The sequence below is a fragment of the Colossoma macropomum genome, unplaced genomic scaffold (assembly GCF_904425465.1).
Source record: "Colossoma macropomum unplaced genomic scaffold, Colossoma_macropomum, whole genome shotgun sequence".
Classification (NCBI taxonomy): Eukaryota; Metazoa; Chordata; class Actinopteri; order Characiformes; family Serrasalmidae; genus Colossoma; species Colossoma macropomum.
Window position 1 is genome coordinate 23,893,082 of NW_023494796.1, and position 20,800 is coordinate 23,913,881.

General features: G+C 40.9%; 1 protein-coding gene across 1 annotated transcript in view; it reads right to left on the bottom strand.

Moving 5' to 3' along the window:
- LOC118816661 (adhesion G protein-coupled receptor L3-like) overlaps window positions 1–20,800 on the bottom strand; it is a 450,500-nt gene that overhangs the window by 85,039 nt on the left and 344,661 nt on the right. The window contains exon 11 of the mRNA XM_036583171.1: window positions 4,261–4,444. Coding sequence (XP_036439064.1) covers window positions 4,261–4,444 — 184 coding nt within the window. The remainder of the gene's footprint in view (window positions 1–4,260; window positions 4,445–20,800) is intronic.

Sequence of the window (20,800 nt, forward strand, 5' to 3'; positions counted from 1 at the left end):
AACCTAACTTAAACTATTAAACTATTATTAAACTACAGACACTGAGTGTGCTAACATGCACTTAATAATCTGATTTATAATCCAATAACTGCAAAATCAGATTTTGTCAGTAATCTGATCAACGTGTTTATAGGCACTTAAGTAATCAGATTTCTGCTTTGCAATCGGCCAATAAACTCACAGAAGAAGACTTGACACAATGTAATGTAAATCAAATTTCATACAACAGCTTTTTAAAAAAAAAAAAACATTGTGCCATTTTTTACATGAAAATATGAACATGAATCATCTAGGAGATGAGAAATTTTTAATTCCTTAATTTCGTCAAGGATGTATTTGGTTTCAACAATGCTCTAAAAGAATTTTGCTGCCATCTCGCCTCAACGCCGCTTGCTTATTTTCCGGTACAACAGTCTGTTCTATACATGTGTAAACAGAGAAATCCAAAAGAAATCAGAGTAAGAGTTTACATGACCTGAGATATCTGATTACTGAGCTGAAATCCAGCTCTCTTTATAGGATTCCTTAATCGGATTTCTGGATCAGAGTATGGTGTTTACATGACCATTTGAATGATCGGATATCTGTAGAAATCCGATTATGATCGGATTATTGAGTTCATGTAAACACACTCATTGTTAGCTAGCTAGCTGGGTACAAATCTTTGGTCTTTAAGTACATTTATCAACAGTTACTTAGCAAAACAGAAGACTAAACATCATGCAAGGCTATCCAAATCAGTAAAAACCCATTTACATGGAACACACATACTATATGAACAAACGTTTGACTGCGCTTCCTCAGAAGCAATCCTCAAAATGACTTCAGATTTAACAGTGTAAACAACAGAAAATGATCTAGGCTACTTGTTAGGGTATGATGACACTGAAACAGGGTTAAAACATCATGAAGTAGCTGAAGAGTTTTCACAAAATGTTCTATATTTCCACCAGAGCTTAGCTTTGTTTACCACTAAGACCAACCAGGTACCACTCTAGACTACATTTTAGGTCAGAACGGCACAGGCTGTTCTTTACTTGGATTTAAACATCATTATATCTTAACGATGGGCTCCATTGTGGACTAGATTAGCATTAAGTCTTACTTTAGACTCTGTTGTTGGATTAGAACACCATTGGGGCCTTACATAACTACAGATTCCATTCTTGATTAGAACAATATTGGACATTATATGACTACAGACTCCATTTTGGTTCCATACCATTAACACTACCATGAACTTCCTTGTGGATGAGAAGAGCATTAAGCCTTTACTATCAACTCCATTTAGGATGAGTACAGCATTTTGGCTTTTCTTTAACACACTCCATTTTGGACCAGAATAGCAATGAGTACTTACTTTAGTGTTGACTTTGTTTTGGCTTAGATGGCCTGGATCTTACTTTCCTATGCACTCCATTTTGGCTCTGAATGTCTTTGGTGACCATCCTTTACTACAGACTTTGCTAAAGAGAAACGCTCTGGGGTCTATGAACTTCATTTTGAATTAGAAGAGCACTGGGCCTTAGTTCACCGTTACCATTTTGGACTAGGATAGCATTCGTCCTTAGACTCCATTTTGAATAAGATCAGCATTAGGGCCTTACTTTACTATGCACTACACTGGGGTACTGCTTCACTACGAGCTCCATCGTGACTCCAGTGGGGGACACAGGGGACACGTAGGCCAAACAAACCCTATCACACGGCAAACTAAGCGTATCAAACAGGAGCTGGAGGTGTGCTAAACGTGTCAAACCTGCCTGATTAATCTCAGGGCAGCATGAAGGGTATAAAACCAGCACCATAAAGGAGCTTGTCGGGAGGGACTCCTTCTGCCGCTCTCTGGCCGCCCCTGGATCCCTTAATATCAGGATAAATTGGATGCCAGACACAATAAATTCCATTTTATTAATTCCCAAAATGCTAGCTTCTCCAGCGTGGAGCTCGAGACCTACATTTCAGAGTTGCCATGGCAGCCGGTTCTCCTTTAATCCTTGTATTTCGAAAGGAAGGAGATACACCGTATCAGCGAATCCGTTTTTCAAACAACATGCACGCAAATACAAACACGCACACATATAGACAACCCTTCTTAGCATCGCCACGCGACGTATAATCTCCAACCTCACACCAACACAAGCTCTCACGTGCACATGCATAAACCAGCAGCATCTCGATCCCCCCAGTGCTGACTTCCCACAGTCTGATATACACAAACATATGTGTGCACTGAGCGGAAAACCACGTTAGCGTTCTTAAAATGTCTTCCCTTCAGAAAGAACAGAAAAAGCCTCAGCGTAAAGGACACTGAATAACTGCTTGCTGCATGCAAATTCTGACCTCCATACAGGGACTAAAAACCTGCTGATTATCCACCCGCTACACCGTAATTTCCAGCAGTGAAGTTCGGACATGGGTCACTTTGAGGCCTGATGACTAAACCATACCATACAACATTCACCTCCACAAAAAAAACTACACATTTTCACATCTTATAAGATGGCAACTTTATATAACACCGACAAATCATTCCCCATTCTTGTATGTTAACGTACTGAGATTTTACTCCACGTAATTCTGGAGCATTTCTGTTGGTCCGTTCCTCATGAAATGTTCACACCACGTTAAGTGCAGCTGGAATTCAAAAGGCTTACATATTGTAGGTTTTGATAAGCCTGCAACAACATAGAACACCGCAGTGTGATGAGACTCATTCAAAAGTTTGGAATCACTGTTTTCTGTAATATAAAATCAATATGTTTGCAGATTTACATAAAGAATGATGCTAATATAAGTCATAATAAACCCAAAGTGCAACACGAAAGGTCTACCAGAGTGTTCGTCCATTTCCTGACAGCGCAAAAGAGTGAAATGCTCATTAAAACAAGCTTATATTATTACTTACTTTTTTCTTCTAAAAAGATTTTCAGCACATTTATTTTTTATTTATTTTTATATTTATTTAATATGGCCATCCCATTTTAATATGCTCTTTAGATTATAAACCAGTGTGTGTTTAAATTCAATCAAATTATGTTTGATGCCTTTTTTATTAGCTGCCTAGACAAAGCATAAATGGTTAATTATTTAAAGATAACTTGTAATTAAGTAAGAAGTCTGGACCTTTCCAAGTTTTAGTTGTTGTATAACTGCTCTATAACTTCATGTAACCTGTACAAAGCTGTAAAACAAAATTCAGAAAAAAATCCATAATAAGTGAGAAAGCTCACTGAATACAATTCTGAACAAATTTATATCTGAAACACCTTTATTTCAAAACAGGGTGCTTTTTAAAACTTTTTAACACCTTTTTAAAAGTTAACTTGTTTAAGTTTTTAAAGTTGCTTTGAGCTGCCTGTAACCTGCTGTCCAAAAGTCCATTAAGGCTATGCACAGCATTGTGTAAAACCAAGCAAACAGTCTTGCCCAAGTCACTGAATATGTTTATCACTGCTGTCAGAACAAAACCTCGCATCTCCAAAATGACAACTTTGAATGTTTTACAAGGAATTCTGGGTGGTTTGGTTTGGTTCATTCATCATGAAATTTAAATAATATGTAAAGGCATTTTCAAATTATGTCAAAAACTCAAAAATGGAGATACAAGGTTTTGTTCCGACAGCAGCAATTTGCATATTCATGTGGCAAGTGATTCTGTATTTCTGAATGGCCCACGCAGCAGCTGCACCCTGGCGAGCTGTGCTAATGGAGTGAATTAGACAGAGGAATAGCCGCTCCAGACGTGTTATCTGTGCCTATCAGAGCAGCCTAAGCCAGGGGATGGGGCCGAGCGAGATGATAAAGCCGCTCATTCCAAATCCACAGTAAAGCAGTGGGGATCGATGTGGCCCGCGGCCTGAAAACACCCCGGGTCAAATAAACCAATGCCCGATAAAGAGCCGGAGCAGGGCCTACAGAAAAATCTCACTGAGCCCGTAAGCACAGGCATACAAGTGTGCAGAGTTTACTCTGTTTATTACTGTGATGAAATCAATAGCATTTCAGCAGCTACACGCTAAAAGCAAGAATCTCTCAACAGGGCATGTTCACCTTCTCTAAGTGTGCAATTCAAAAACAGCAGAAAAATGATGCTTTAAAGGAGGTTTTCAAATTCTCTGCATTATTAAAAGATCTAAACAGAGTCATCCAGAGTGGTGGTTGTTCTGGTGGTGACCGGACCCCCTCACTTGGAAACTATTTTATTGAAAACATCGATTTCAAACTTGTGGACGGTTGAGATGAAACCAAAGTACTTACGGATGTTGTTGGTGTTCTCCTGGACCACGTCTGTCTTCAGCAGGTTATCGGCTAGCACGAAGGCGCCCTGCTCCACCGTGTCCAGCAGCATGGTGGCGGCGCGGAGCTGCTGGCTGGCCGAAAGCTCTTTCCAGGCCGACTGCGCCTGAGGCTGCAGCAAGTTATTCACCGTCTCCACCATCGCCTGAGGGACAAAAACAATGCTGAACACAGGCCTAACCCTAACGGTAAACAAGCATCGCGGTTAGCAACAGGCTTAAACTTTTAATGAGCTGCAGGCAGGGCTTAGCATTTAGCTAATGCTGCTAGCATGCGCTAGCTGCTAGACTGCTGGCCTTTAGTCAGTGCTATTTGCTGTTTTCACTACAGCCTGAGGCCATGCTGCTGTTAGCTATAGCTGCTAGCAAGGTGTTAAGATGCAGGTTCATGGTCTGGTCATGCTAGGCTAAAGTTTCACTTAGCAAAAAACCTTGTAGGCAATTGTAATGGTCTTAGAACAAGAAATAATGATTTTTAAAGAGCTGAAAAATGATTTTTTCTTAAAAAAACACTGAATTAAGTCCATATATTAGATTAGGATTAAGTTGTAAAAATGCCAGTGTTAATTCTTTATTTTCTCTGATGTCTCAAAAAACAATGCATTAAAATGTTTTGCCTATTCAGTCTACAGCAACTTAGTCCCACCCATATGGAAGTTATAAGGAGTGTTTCAGCCCAGACTGCTTTTTGAATGAGGCATAATATTAGGCAGCCAGTCAGAACTGAGCTCATTTACATATATCACCCTTAAAGGGACAGTAACAAAAGCAGACTGTTTAATAAAGTTTGGAAAATGTAAAATGTAAAAATGAATTACGACTGGTTTTGGTACATAAACCAACACTAATACTAAGTGGACCTCAGGAAAAAAAAAACAAAACTGGACAAATGCAGGATATGAGCCTTTTAAAGAAATGGTGCGTCACTTTGAAGAGAAGTTTTCAGAAAAAAAAGACATTTCAAACCAGTCATCAAATTCAGCTCCATCCCTAATTCAGCTTTACCTCATGGACCTAAATCTGCATATTCAAATGAGGGGCCGGTGGCTGAACAATGTAGCTTGTTGTTGGACACAGAAGTACCTGCTCTCAGCAGATTGTTTCATTGCCTATTAATAATGTTTAACCTCTATTACTCAGACCTGCTCAGCGCCTAACGCCTCCAATAAGACGCACAGCGCAGAGCTGAGACCAGGAATCCAGCCCAATTAAAGATTTAAAAAGCTACTCGCAAAACGCATGAGGAGAATACTAATGGGGAAATTCTTTACCTTCTCTCAGACTGTACATCTAGTTACATATATATATATATATATATATATATATATACTCAATATTCACTGCAGTATCATCCAATATCTGTTTTATCTAAGTACTTCATTATGTTAAATCAAGTGTGCTGGACCAACCTGTGTTCTTCTAACAAGCTCACAGCAGCAGAACTACTTATTTAAAAACAAGACATTATATAAGTTGCTATTAATGCTATTAAGTGTTTATACTGGCAGAAACACATTCACTGCTAAGATATATTATTTTAAACTTTGCTTAAGTGCCTTTTTACAGAGTGCTGTACATACATACATACATATGTGCATGTGTGGGAAATGAGTGTAAAATCTAGGGAAGTGTGTGTTTGTCAGAAAATCTGTGTGCAAGAAAATCACTCCCACTTATGAGGCTGTGAGAAAAGGAAAGATTTTTTAAAAAAAAACAGGAAGGAAAGCTTTAGAAAACTGACAGCTCTCACTGGCATCTTTAAGGCAACTTTCAAGAGACATTCCTAATTTTTACCCACTTCAAAGGAGGCTTCAGGAACTCCATAGTCGGGGCTAAAGTTTATGGCTAAGTTGGATTTTCAAAGTGGGGGGAAAGCTGTGCTTGATCCTAAATGCGAGTCATCGAGCGTTTGAGAGCACATCATCAGGCGTTTGTGAGAAGAAAAGGGGGACGCTCTAATGCTGGACTCTGCCGGAGCGGCGCGCGAAGCCCCCTGGCTAAGCTGCGTTTTGATCAATGGGCTATGAAAGGGAATATGAGTTTGTTCAACAGTAGGGGAGAGACACCTCAGGCAAATAAGGAAAAAAATGTGCCGTCCATCTGTCTGTCCGCCTGTCTCTCTGTCTCTCTGCCTACAAACTGATCAAGCAATAATGCGTGAACCAAACCTCTTCAGAGCTGGAAGGAGATGGGAAAATGGCCTCCTGATGAGGAGAGGGGAACTGTGGGTATTTGGCTGCAGAGGATGCTCCAGGGAGCAAGAGATATATGTAGCTTTATGCAGGCTTGAAATTCATTTTAGATTCTAATGAAGTACGTGCTACCTGATTCCATTCAGTGTATGTTAGTTTAAACTGTTACTGTACAGTGAAAGACGTGTATCTTAAAACGTCTTTTTAAAGAGGTAATTACCTCTAGGAAGCCTAGATTTATTGAAATTCTGCTATAGATTAAATTTACATTGCATAAATATTATGTTGTCTATGTTAATGTTAATAATGCTTTAATAACACATTAATAATGCATTAATAATACTTGAATGCAATAAATTACTATTTAATGCTGTTAATGCATTTTCCTATTTCCATTTATAGTACTGCAGGCTAAAGCCCAGCTACAGTGTGCTGTATGTTGCTATGACAACATCCACAATTGTAGCCCTCTCATACAAATACAGCTTTAAATGTATTTTAAAGGAAAACTTTGTGCACCTTCAGTAGACTACGCTACAGAGTGCTTGCCGGAGCAACAAAAGCAATAGAAAAGTGGAAAACTAAATGATAAAAATAATTTTTTTACATTTTGTAAACTAAAATATATTTTGATAAAGCTTATTTTGTCCACTTATAATAAGACAAATGTTAAACTTATTAATCTGACAGCCCTAATAAATATACAAATGTAATTACACAATTCACTACACAGTTGAATAATTAATTCCTAGTTTTGATCACTGATAAGATCTCAGCATGCTTTTATTATCATCTGTGATAGCTGCCATTTCTAAGGGTTAAAGAAACAAGGCTCTTTTAGCATGATAACTGCACCTCTATGGACAACATGTCAGTTCTCATGTCATAACAACACCACCAACAGTCTTAACAACACTACTAAAAGCAGCAATTTTATTATCCCCACTAGCACCACGGTTAGCCTGGTATTGCTTTCTTGGTGTAAGTTGTCCCCTGTTAGCCCCCAGAGACCCTTTCAGATGCTAAGCTCTTTTACCTAGGCTGCTGTGGGATTGCTGTGTGGTTTAGGCTGGCCTGAGGAGGGCTGTGCTGCTATAAGGGATTACACGCCTGATCCTGCATGTCCCACCGCCAACACAAGCAGATTACAGCCTGAAAATCAGCCCAGCACCGAGGTACTTCAGCAGCGGCCACGATTGACCGCTAGCAGCTCAGCGGTCAGGCAACTTGACTGCAGCTGAAGATGTCCTGGGTTCAATAATAGCTGATAGCTACTGCCATCATGCCCTTGAGCAGAGCGCCTACAGCGATAGCTTGGTGAAAAATCTGATTTGAGCAATTTTCTCCCTGAAACCACAAGTAGTCCATCAGCCAAGACATGTTTTGCTTCTTTATTTTTACTCTGGAGCTGTGAGGCTAATGTATACTGTATGGCCACAAGTATGTGGACGAAGTTCTTAATTGCTGAGTTCAGGTGTTTCAGCCACACCCATTTCTAACAGGTATATAAAATCAAGCACATAGCCATAGCCATACAATCTCCATAGACAAACACTGCCAGTAGAATGGGTCATACTGAAACGCTCCATGACTTTAAACGTGGTACTGTCATAGGATGCCACCTTTATTATAAGAGCCACAGAAATTTCTGCCCTGCTAGATCTGCCCCGGACAACTGTAAGGAACGAAGCAGGAGCATCTCTGAGTAACAACAGAAGAGTAGAGCACACAAACTCACAACGTTCTTTCGTATCACTTACTACAGACTTCCAAACTGCCTCTGGAAGCAACACTGGCACAAGAACTATGTGTTGGGAGCTTCATCAAATGGGTTTCCATAGCCGAGCAACTGCACACAAACCTAAGATCACTATGTGCAATGCCAAGTCGGCTGGTGGTGTCAAGCATGCCGCCACTGGACTGTGGAGCAGTGGAAACATCTCTGGAGTTATGAATCATGCTTCACTATCTGGTAGTGTGATGGATGAATCTCTATTTGGCGAATGGAAGAACAACACTCGGAACGCACAGTGGCAACAGTAAAGTTTGGTGGAGGAGGGATAATGGTCTGGGGCTGTTTTTCAGAGTTTGGGCTCTGCTGCTAAGTTCTAGTGAAGTATAATGGTAATATTATAGCATACAAGACATTTTAGACAACTATATGTGTCCAACTTTGTGGCAACAGTTTGAGGAAGACCCCTTCCTGTTCCAGCATGACTGAGCCCCATGCACAAAGTGAGCTCCATAAAGACATGGTTTGATGAGTTTGGCGTGGAGGAACTTCAGTGGGCTGCACAGAGCCCTGACCTCAACCCCACTGGATACGTTTGGGATGAACTCGAACATCAATTGTGAGCCAGGCCTTTTCGTACAACATCAGAGTCTGACCTCACAAAATGCTCTTTTAAATGAACAGCCACAAATTCCCACAGGCACACTCCAAACTCTTGTGGAAAGCCTTCCTAGAAGGGTGGAGGCTGTTATAGCTGCAATATTAATGCCCATGCTTCTGAAATCGGACGTCTTGCAAGCTCATGTAGGTGTGATGGTCAAGTGTCCACATATTTTTGGCCATATAGTGTAGCCAACAGACAATTTAAGCTAATATCATTAATTAGCAATACAACTGTACTGCCAAATCATTACAACTAACTGGCTATTATTACTTTATCAAGCAGGCTGAATTAAGCATTTGTCAGAGCAATATTATTTGTGTAGTTGATTCCTCGTCCTAATTTGTCATTCTGGCTGCCTATTTTCTCACTTAATTTAGACATGCCTGCATTGCACCTCCTGCAAAATCACCCATGTTGTGAAATACAAGTGTTCAGAATGATCCAAATACAGTGACTCTGCATATACAGCCACCAATCAATGCTATCGGCTTTTATTGGTTTTTGTAATACTTAATATACGACAGTAATGGCGACTCATTGGCTCAGGCTCAGCTGGTCAGAGCTCAGGTAATTTGTCAGTAATGACCACTCTCTGGCTCGGGATCAGGCCCATAGAGCTTGGCCACTGAGAGCTTAATGAGTTCAGCGGTCAGGCCGTCCACATTTAACCCCAAACTGGACACCCCTGCGACCTGCTTAACATCATAAATGATGTCGATTATAATAATGTGGTCAATTTGTGCCAAATCAGAACGAACCCATCTGAAATCTGCTAAGCACTTTAGCCTGCTTCCTTTTATTTGATTCTGTTTGTCTGTATTCGGGCCGAAGCGCCGCGGGGGAAACATATGGCCGCCTGCTTTAGATTCTGACAGGATCCTCTTCAGCTTTTGTTGACGCCGATATAAAACTACATGTGTCAACGCGGCAGATCTGGCAAAGCCACACAAACAAAACTCAGATAAAGGCGGCTCATCTTCCACAAAGCACATTAGCGAATCAAAAGCGACGCTCCGCGCCACACTACGAATTCGTCACGCCACGAAATTAACGGAGCAGGTTGTCACAGCCCGGAGCGCTCGTTCTGATCAAACAGAAGAGAATGAGTTTTGTGATTCACTTCCCCCTAAAGAAAGAAAAGGAGCATCGCAAATATTCAAACATATTTCGCTACTGCTGTAAATAACATTTCTGACTCATTCATATGCCACTCCTGAGCTCAAAATGATTTGAATCGAGTACAAAGCTTCATAATATGCAAAGTCTGGCAAGCAAATGGAACGACTGAACAAAAGTAAATGATCTGAGAAGGAGCATTTGCATTGCAAATGGCCATTTCTCAATAATCTGTGATTTTGTTTTCTGATATTAAAGAAGAGAGGACATTAGTAATAGATAGAAAGGCAGATAGAATTACTTTCCAGGTAAATTGCTCTATTTGAATGGAGTGAGTTTCTACAGCGGATGCAGGCTTGAATCCTTCTTATAATCGGTTCCTCATGCATGCTTTTCACAAAATCTTTCTTACTGGTTAATGATATGGGCTATAGGTGCCCCCTCCAATAGCACTTCTCTCCTACAGATCTCCTGATCTGTTCTGAAAGATCAGCATTGGAGCTTATCAATGCATACCTAATTCCAGAAAGCCACTCAGGCCTAACTGTTATTTACAAACTGCACTGCGCTTTGTTAGCTAAAGTACTCAGCAAGTCAGAGACCACCCTTCCTTTCTATATTGTCCAGTCAGGTTATTCATTTTTAGGAAATATTGTTTTGCTGATGAACAATCAACATCCTGTACAAGGAAAACAATTAAATACAGCAATTCTTTGCAAATGTTACTGCACTGTTTCTATTTATTTGCTAATATTAACATATTGGAAAATATAATCAAATATAACATGTTCCATAATTTTTGCACATGCCTTATTTTATGTTTTTTTTTCCCCCAACTTCAGCAAATAAACAGTAAATGTGCATTAAAATGTGCAGAAGTGTGTTCCCTGTAGAGGATGTGCCAACGTCTTTTCACAAAACGCCAAAACTTTTGCACACAACTGTAATAAAGCAGTGATTTGACTGTAGCATTTCAAAGTTGCTGGCAGCCTTGCATATCTTGGCTCTATACATTTTTTTGAATGGAGTTTATTGTTTATTGTGCGCTGTTGAAAAATATTATTCAATTCAATTCAGAACCATCAGCCAACTGTGTTTGCGCACTGTGGAATCAGACCTCTGCATTTAACCCACCCATGCAGTGAAACACCCACATACGTGCACACTAGTGAACACACACACTAGGGGGCAGTGAGCACACTTGCCCGGAGCAGTGGGCAGCCCTATCCACAGCACCCGGGGAACAACTGGGGGTTTAGTGCCTTGCTCAAGGGCACTTCAGTCATGGATTGTCAGCCGAGGGGATCGAACCAGCAACCTTCCGGTCACAGGGCTGGTTCCCTAACCTCCAGCCCACGACTGCCCCTATCAGCTTCGCTCAATGCTCAGTACTGCAGGACTTGCATTGGTATCATAACAAAAACACTGGATTTCAACAGGCCCGACCATTCCTGTTACTCTCAATCCACAGGTTAATATCCTGAGCGCCTGCTCTTCTTACTCTGCTCTATACTTTTATTCTGTTAGTTCATTTCATTCCTTTTTCTCAGTATCCATGTCTGTCCTGCGCTCCTGCCCTCCAACACTCACTGCTGCAACCCCGTCGGCTCCGACACACTCCAGTACATGTTAAGTGGCGTGTTGCCGTGTGTGACTGAGCGTTATTGTTTGGGTGTTTGCGGCCATGGCGACAGATTTGGCCCCTCGGGGTTCAAGTTCAATTGCTGGCAAAGGCGCCACTAATGACCTTCAAGAAAGGAGGGAACAGAAAAGAGGAGAAAAGGAGAGAAGAAAACTTTTGTCTGACTTTCTTTGTATAACACACACACACATACACAGCTGAAAGCTCTGCTGGGGCAGAGAGAGCCATGAGGGATGCATCCAAGCATCTCAGAGATTAATGGAGGAAACAAGAGCCTCAAACAGACTGCAAAACAGAGACTGTGTGTTTATCCGCATTCTGGTCTTGCTGGTCTTGGCGTTCCTCTTCATACATACTGATATCATCCAACCTCTGTCAGCCCAGGCACCTGCAACACTACAGCACATGTAGACCACCAGAGAGAAACAGGTCTAACCTACAGACCTAACAACATCCTCCTGACTGAGCATTTCTTTTTGGTTACTGAGGTTAAGATTAGGATTAGAAAATTCTGATTACATAACTCAAGTATCTTTTTGAAAACAAGAAATTTGTTTTATGTATATAAATATATATTATACAGATATGAATCTTTGAGCTGACCGCAGATTCATTTCAGTGATTCAAGCACCTTTAAAAATGAAAGTCTTGATTTAAAATATAAGGAGATTCACTTGAAAGAGGCCCAGAATATTCCATAATAACTCTCGCTAGGACGAAGCAATCTGTACAAAACAATGTGCAATGTGCTCCTCAGTATATGGAGCTTCGAACAAGCCAGGATGCCTCTGCGTCGGAGCGATGAGGTCATGGCGACGTTCGATGTTCAACCTCCATTCGCAACTTCCGGGTGCATACCCCTCTACCCCTTCATGTGTCTGGCAGGAAACGGAAATCACTTCCTGCATCGCAAGTAATGCAATCGATTACACATATGTCAAAGCATGTAGCGTATTTTTTTGGTTCAGATTGCTTCATCCTAACGGGAGTTACAACAGAATATTCAGGGCCTCTTTCGAGGGAATCTCCCTGTACTTCCTCTAATGGTTCTCAAGCAAAAGCTGAATCAGTCAAATTATTTCAGCAATGCTTATTACAGCAAACGTTATTCCAAAAGATCCTCTAATTAGGCTAAATAGTCTGGACACAGGTGGTAGTCTGGGGGAGAGGGGTCGCGACATGGTCGTTGAGTCGGGAAAAAGGGCCTAAATTTGAGATAATGTATTTCTTAGAATAATTTGCTTTCATGGCAGCCCAAGTTTACTGTCCTGTTTAGTGGTTCAAGCTCAGTACGGCCTGTGTGCCATGTGTTTTCCCCAATAAGGAGCTTCGTTTGGCCACTGCAGCGGCTTCTGCTCATTCTTCACAGTCATCTCTACAATATCATGCTGAACAACTATATCAAGTGAAAATATCGCGTGAAAACAGAGGGACTGACGATGAGTTAAGGGATAAGAACACTGGGCTAGGGTAAAAAGTCTCTGACTGGTGCGGCACTTCAAGCTAACCTCACTACCTTCTATATGTCAAAGCATTATGTGACTAGTTACACTACAGAACATTCACATATAGAGTATTGAGTTATCAAAGTCTGATAAAATGACATTAAAATCAAAACAGAGAGCTTGTGAACGCTGCCTGAGCCACTTACATGGTATAAGGCTGAAGTTGGAAGGAAAAAAAAAACAACATCCGCAATGGAAAACTCACATGTATTAGTTTTAATACTTTGCATATTTGTTTAATTCCTCGAAATTACAGACTTATTACCAGGCTTATTATTCAGTAACTATAGGGACTTCAGTGCAAACTGGCTGGGCTATTCTTAGATTACAGAACTGTGTAATAGAACTTTGGGCCCTGGACATTTAAGGGGTTAATCAAGTTTGTCAAGAGTCAATCAATAAAATCATTTTTGACTGATGTATGCAATTCAGTATTATTGTTTTCCTGTTATGACTGATGCATGTTGCATCAATGTTCCATAATTACACTGAGAAAATGAATCATTACACTTATATACACACCTATATGCATACACACACATATATATACAGTTACATAGACGGGGATAGAGAGCGAAATATACGTGTGTGTATATATATATATATATATATATATAAAAACTCTATCTCGATCTGCCTCTATCTTTCTTTCTCTCTCCCTTGTTCTCCGTGTTTTCTGCACACTTCTTTCTCCATGGCTCTCTTCCTTTCTCCCTCTCTGTCCTTTTCTTCTACTATTTCTCCATTCCTTTCTCTCTCTCTCTCTCGTTCCCTCTCACTTATTCTTTTCTCTTTTTCTTTCCATCCCTCAGCAAACACATCTCTCCCTTTCTCTCCATATATCACCCACTCTCTCTCTCACTCTCTCCTTTCTCTTTCGTTTCCTCCTTCTCCCTTCTATCTCACCCTCTCTTCCCCCTTTCTCCCCTCCTTCTCTATCCCTCATCCCCCCCACCCCTTCTCTCTCTGTATATGCTAAGTGTGTGGCTGCAGGCTGCTGTATTCTTCAGTAATAACACGCTGTGTGAATGCGTTAGTCTTTCGGAGGCTGCGCTCATAATCATAAACCTCATCTATAATACAGCCACGCATGTAAAACTTTACGTCCCCATTACAGTCTCACTCAGCTGCCCGCACAAAGGGCACCTGCACTGTGTGTGTATGTACGTTTGGATGTGTATGAGTGAGAGAAAGTGCAAGTTCAATTTAACAATTTAGACGAAGCCAGCGGTTTGGAAACAGCCCCCGGCTAAACTCGTTTGATAATAGCTAATCTCAATTTGAACTTGGACACGGTTCAGGAAGAAGGACCATCAGTGACCGATCAAGCAGGATACAATGTGATAAAATGTCTCAGCCTGACTTATATGAAACTGTAGTTTGAAATGTAAATGTATGGCATAACGCGAAGCACATGCAACTCACTCAAAACTAGTTTGAAACTCAACCGCAACAGTCGCAACCATCTCAACCTTTTGACAAGTTTCAGGAAACAGCCAATCAAAAAGCAGATAATACCATGTGATCACACTAAAAAGTACAATTTCAACTGCTTACTCGCTGGTAACCAGTTAGCCTAACAGTCTAGCTAGCAAGTTCACATTAACATTAAAGCTGTTTGAACAGCTGCTTATATTAGTGTTTGTTCTGCTTTGTTAGCCTGCCGTTATTGTGATCTATTAATGTTCTGTTTATTTTATTTTAAACTTGTTCGCAAACGGTTGCAGACATAGCAACTTACTAACAGAACTGTCATAAAGCAACCAGTCTGAACACAGAACGATGGGTTGATATCACAGTGTAAAGGACTTGAATGGTTTAACAGGTGAAGTTCCCATTAAAAAGCAAAACCATTAGGTTTTAATTCTCATGGTTCTAACGGTCTATTTTCAGAAGGAAGCTTAACCCCTTAACAATCCAAGTTTATTTCATACAAAGGCTTATAAGTCAGTAACTACAGTGACTTCAATGCAAATTAATGGAGCTATTCTTGGGTTATAGAAGTGAGTGATAAAAATAAATGGTTAACTAGTCAGATAGCTAGTCAGTTGTTTGAACAACTGCTTGTGCTAATGTTTGGTCTGCTTTGTTAGCATTCTTTATATAGCTAGATTTTTGAATCTCACACTCCTTAAGAACAATATGATATATAGTAATACAGTGTTGAATCCCTGCTAAACCAATAGAGTCCTTGGGCAAGACTCCTAACTCTACTTTGGCTTATTTTACAGAGGTAAACATGATTTAATTGTAAGTTGCTTTGCATAAAAGCGCCTGCCAAATGCATAAATGTGCAAAGTCATTTAAATACTTCATTGCTGTTATTTTATATATTTTAGGCAGCATATTGTTGCTGACAGAACTGTTTTTTACAATATGGTAAATACTAGCTGCCCTGGATACTGTGAGATTTTAAGGTGAATGGATCAGATGGTTCAAACTGCTTGGAATAAAATCATACTACTTTAACCCCCTCAAATCCCTGGCTTACTACACACTGAGTCTTATTATGCAGTAACTACAGAGACTTCAGGGTAAACTGACTGAGCTATTCTTAGGTTATAGAGGTGTGGGTCAGTGGGCACTGGCCATCTAGGGGGTTAACTTCCCTCTGCTGTGAATTCACCAATTTTTAGAGAGGAGGTTTTGCTCCAATAGCAATGCTGTATGAAGACAATAAGCTGGAGCTGATACAACTGTAATGATTCTACATACCCAGAATAATACTAGATCATATTCTTGCTAACTGGTGGAATAATCGAATGTGTTGGATTTGACTCTGATGACAGAGACATTACAGAGACATTATGGAAACGATGTGTCTCACAACTTCGAACCAGCAACAAGTTGCGAAAGTTTCGTCATGTAAAGCCGGCCTCAGAGTAAACAAAGGGAAAATAAAGCCACTGTTTGTGCTCCACTGTACGCCAGCATTTATTTGGGAGAAGCCTTCTGGACGTCCATCTCTCGTGTCCGGGTAATATAGGCTCTAATGAGGGAGAGAGTTGGAACACAACCATAATATCCTACATTACCGAAATGGATGCTGCCAATCCAGTCCTCCAAACACACACACACACACACACAACCTCTCCATCCCGCAGACGGCGTTAATGAGGCGTAGCTGGACACAGAGATTATGTGGCTAGAGCTTGGGGAAAGGACTCAGGGCCTTCAGCCATGCAGGTCTATCCATATGAGTGTCTTACTCCATCACACACACACACACACACACAAAATATCTCTCTCTTTCAATGGCGTAGTTGAATCTGAGTAGTGCTGTATGTATACTGAGACTAGCCTACCCAAACAATGTTAGCAACATCACCCTAGCTAGCACATAGTAACAAACATTGCTTGCTACATCTGTACACATACAGGGCTGTACATTAGCTTTTTGAGCAGGTTGCACTGGTGTTGTTCATCATTGTAACTGTATAAAAAGAGGCAGCAGGTAAAAGATTCAAATTAAAGAGATTTAAATTGTTTTTTTTAATTAATTAATAACACTAATTCAGATTCCCCAAAAGGGCACAGTATTAGTAATCAAGTAGCATTTTTGTGCCTCATTAAAATAGATGAAACCCACACCAGCAAGATTTTGACCTCAAATCGAGATGCAAAATTGGTGATCGTATACAAGCTAAAGATTACAAAGGCAGTAAACACAGCAAAGCATGTCTCTAAATCCACAGAGGTTGTTCTACTGACACTAAAATCCGAAATTGTTGCTGGCTTTACATACGCCATTATAGCCCCAAACCGAACAAATTATGGGCATTCTGCACATCATGAGGCCCTTCGTATACAAACATTTGCATTCGATTCTGTTAGATTTACTTGCTGTATCTATTTGTCAGCTTCTAGGTGAAAAATCATTCAGTTAAATGACTCCTGTCCAGTCATACTCACAAACAGATATTGTGAAACATCCACCACAAGACCTCTGTCACAATTAGAGCCCTGCAACTGGGATCTTTCTGGTTATTAGCTGTTCTGAGTGACAGTACTGCTGCACGGTACAGCCCTGATATAACTGACACTGAAGCGGTCTGATTTGTCTTCTGAACACACTCACACACCCGAGCGTGTGTAGAGAAAGCGCTTCCATTTCCCTAATCAATTACAGGCCCAGATCCAGCCTGCTTAATCAATACCACAGCTTACACACACACACACACACATGCACACACACACACACACACACACACACACACACACACACACATACACACACACACACAATCACACATTCTCTCTCTCTATATCTGTGTCTCTTATTCCCCTTTTCCAATTCTCTCTCTCTCTCTCTCTCTCTCTTTCTCTCTCTGTCTGTCAATATCTTGGTCTCTCTCTCTTTCTCTTTCTCTCTGTATGTCTGTCATTCTTCTTATTCACTTTTTCCCATTCTCTCTCTCACACTCTTTCTCTATCTTTCCCTTGTTGATGAGAGAAGTCGAGCTGACAGTAACTCAGTAACTCAGATAACCCCTCGGTACAATTGTCGTGAGCAAAAAGCATCTGAGAATACACAACATGTCAAACCTTGAGGTGGATGGGCTACAACAGCAGAAGATCGTTTCGGGTTCCACTTCTGTCATCCAAGAGCAGAAGGCTGATGCTGCAGTGGGCACAGATTCACCAAAACAGGACAGCTGAAGACTGGAAAACCTTATTTGGTCTGATGAACCTGATTTCTACTCAGCCACAGATGGCAAGGTGAGAATTCAGTGGCAACAAAATGAATCCATGGACCCAGCCTGCCTTGTGTCAACAGTCCAGGCTGGTGGAGGTGGTGTAATGGCGTGGGGAACGTTTTCTTGGCACACTTTAGGCCTGTTAATACCAATCAATCATCAGTTGAATGCCACAGCCCATGTGAATCCCTTCATGGCCACAATTTACAATCTTCTAATGGCTACTTCCAGCATGATAACGCACCATGTCACAAAGCAAAACTTGTCTCAAACTGGTGTTCTTCAGTGGCCTGCTCAGTCATCAGATCGGTATCCAATAGAGCACCACTGGGAAGTAATAGAATGGGAGATTCACAGCATGGAAGCCCACCTAAGAAATGCACAATCATGTCAACATGGATCAGAATCTCAAAGGAATGCTTCCAACATTGTGTGGAATCCATGCCATGAAGAATTGAGGCTGCTTTGAGAGCAAAGAAAGGCCCAAGCCAGCATTAGTATAGCGTTCCTAATGAAGTGCTCAGTGAGTGGATATATCAAATATATCGTTTATACAGCTTCTCACTCTCGCTCAGCTCATGGATTCCTGTTACAGTGGATGCTCTCATTGGAGCTTTCCACTTTGCTGTTATTTTTATTCGTTTTCTGCTGGACGATAAGCTGAAGGTGCTGAAAGTATCGCTTTAAAAGCCATTTACAAGTTGTATATGAATGCGCTGCAGTCATGGATTCTATCATAGTAACATACAGTGCGCTGTAGCTGGGCTTCAGCCTGGATAACTACTATTCAAAAGGTATAAACTAGGACTATTTGTTAACGATGTTAATAATTTATCCTGTTAATGCATCATTAACACATTGACAGCCCTTTTACATAAACATTAAAGCACTAGCACGTATTAAAGCAGAGTGTGTTTGTGTTTCACTGCAGTGTATATATATCCGCAGCGGATTTGAAATATAGATGGTGTAACGCATCAATAATTCATTCATCAGCGCTGAATCCTCACTCACACCTGCCCCTCTCTCTCTCTCTCTCTCAGTCTGGCCTGTTTGACTCCTGCTGGTTCTCCTCGTTCTCCACATCATGTACTTATCGACTACAGCCAGCAGCGGCTCACACACAGACAGTGCTGTGCTCCTCACACTGACTCACTGAAGAGTTGACGTGTAGCTAAAAGAGCAGTGGAGGCTCTAGCTCAGGCATCCTGTGTTGCTGTTTTTCGAAATCTCATATGAAGCGTCTTTAGGGATCCAAGCACTGTTACACAACTGATTCAACTTTTCATACAATTCAAGTCCAAATAAAATGCTTTGTTTTGTCCTATAAATGAAATTATAGAATCTGCACTTTTAACAGAACTGACCTAACTTGAGTCCACCCACAACTGTAGCTGAAGGAATCGCTTTAAAAGGCATATAAAGGTTGGATATGAATGAGAGGGCTGCAATCATGGATTCTATCATGGTCAACGGAGCACGCTTGGATACGTTTTACAGAATATTGGCAAGAATAAGACAAGAACTGGCAAGTCAACCTTTTTGTAAATGAGATGTGTAAACATGAATCTTTACATAAAGAAAAGGTTCTAGCAGGAACCCTTGAAGCAGCAAAGAACGTTTACATTATACGAAAAGTTCTTTACATCTTTAAAAGGTTCTTTATACACCCACATCTCATTTACAAAAAATGTGGTTTTTCTATGGCATCACTGTAACAACCGTTTGTGGCACCTTTTTTATATACAGCCTAATGCAAAAGTTTATACGCCCCCGGTCAAATGATGTGTTTTGTTGGTTTTCTCAGTGAAAATGAAAGCCCTTAAGTGGCCAGGGCCCACAGGGGGCCTAAAGTTTTATTACACACTTCCATAACCTGAGAATAGCTCAAAGTCCACATCAAAGTCTCTACAGTTACTGAATAATAAACTCTAGTATATAATGAGCCTGAGATTTTAAGCGGTGAACACATCCTCTACAGAGAACACACTTTTGCACATTTCAATACACAACTGTTGTTTATTTATTGAGTTTTATGTATAGGGAAAAAAATTAAAAAAAAATTTGAACGTGTCAAACTCCATTAGCAGAAAACGTGACAATTAAGCTTACATCCTGTAGACGGTGTGTTAACTTAATTTACAACCAACGAAACATAATTTGACTGAGGGTGTCCAACAGGGGTGTAACGATACATCGCAATGCAAAAATGTGACGATGTGCTTCGTGGAAATGGCCGATAACAAGTACATTCTGTTTATTATGCCATCTAATGTAACTGCATTTTTGAACACCAGAGGGCGCAGCTGATTTTACCCACACCAGCACATCATACATCATGCTCCCATATGCCACAGTCTTTGGCCTTAGTTGGTGTTTTTACTGCAAATGACATTAGGCCGTTTTTTGTTGACAATGATAGATTTCGGCTTCTAGTTAACATGCTGGAGCCCACGTACAGCATTCAATCCCATCCACACTACAGTCGTTCTGTTTTATCGGCCATGTACAATGAAACAAAAGCAAACGTGATGCACACTTTCAAAGAGGCAGACAGCGTAGCGATAACAACAGTAGGGTGGACTTTGAGGGCTACCCAGAGCTGAGTCACTCTAACGGCACACGCATTCACTGGACAGTGGAAAATAGCGAGCTTCATACTCCAAACTCGCCCTGTTTTCGAGTCACAAAATGGCCAAACCATAGCGGAGGAGCTGAAATCGGCTGTTTTGTATTGGGAGCTTGAAAGAGCTAATCATAACTGTTGTTATGGACAGTGCGTGCGAGATGGAGGTAGCAGTGAGACGCTGGGCTACCACCACACAAAGTGTCTTCTGTGTGGTGGTAGCATGATTTACATCTTCCCAAGCACTTTAAAGCACATTAAACCTTGCTGCCCAAGTAGCCTTAGGTGTAAACTGCGTCAGTCGTTTGCTGGTCAAGTGAGAAGCATA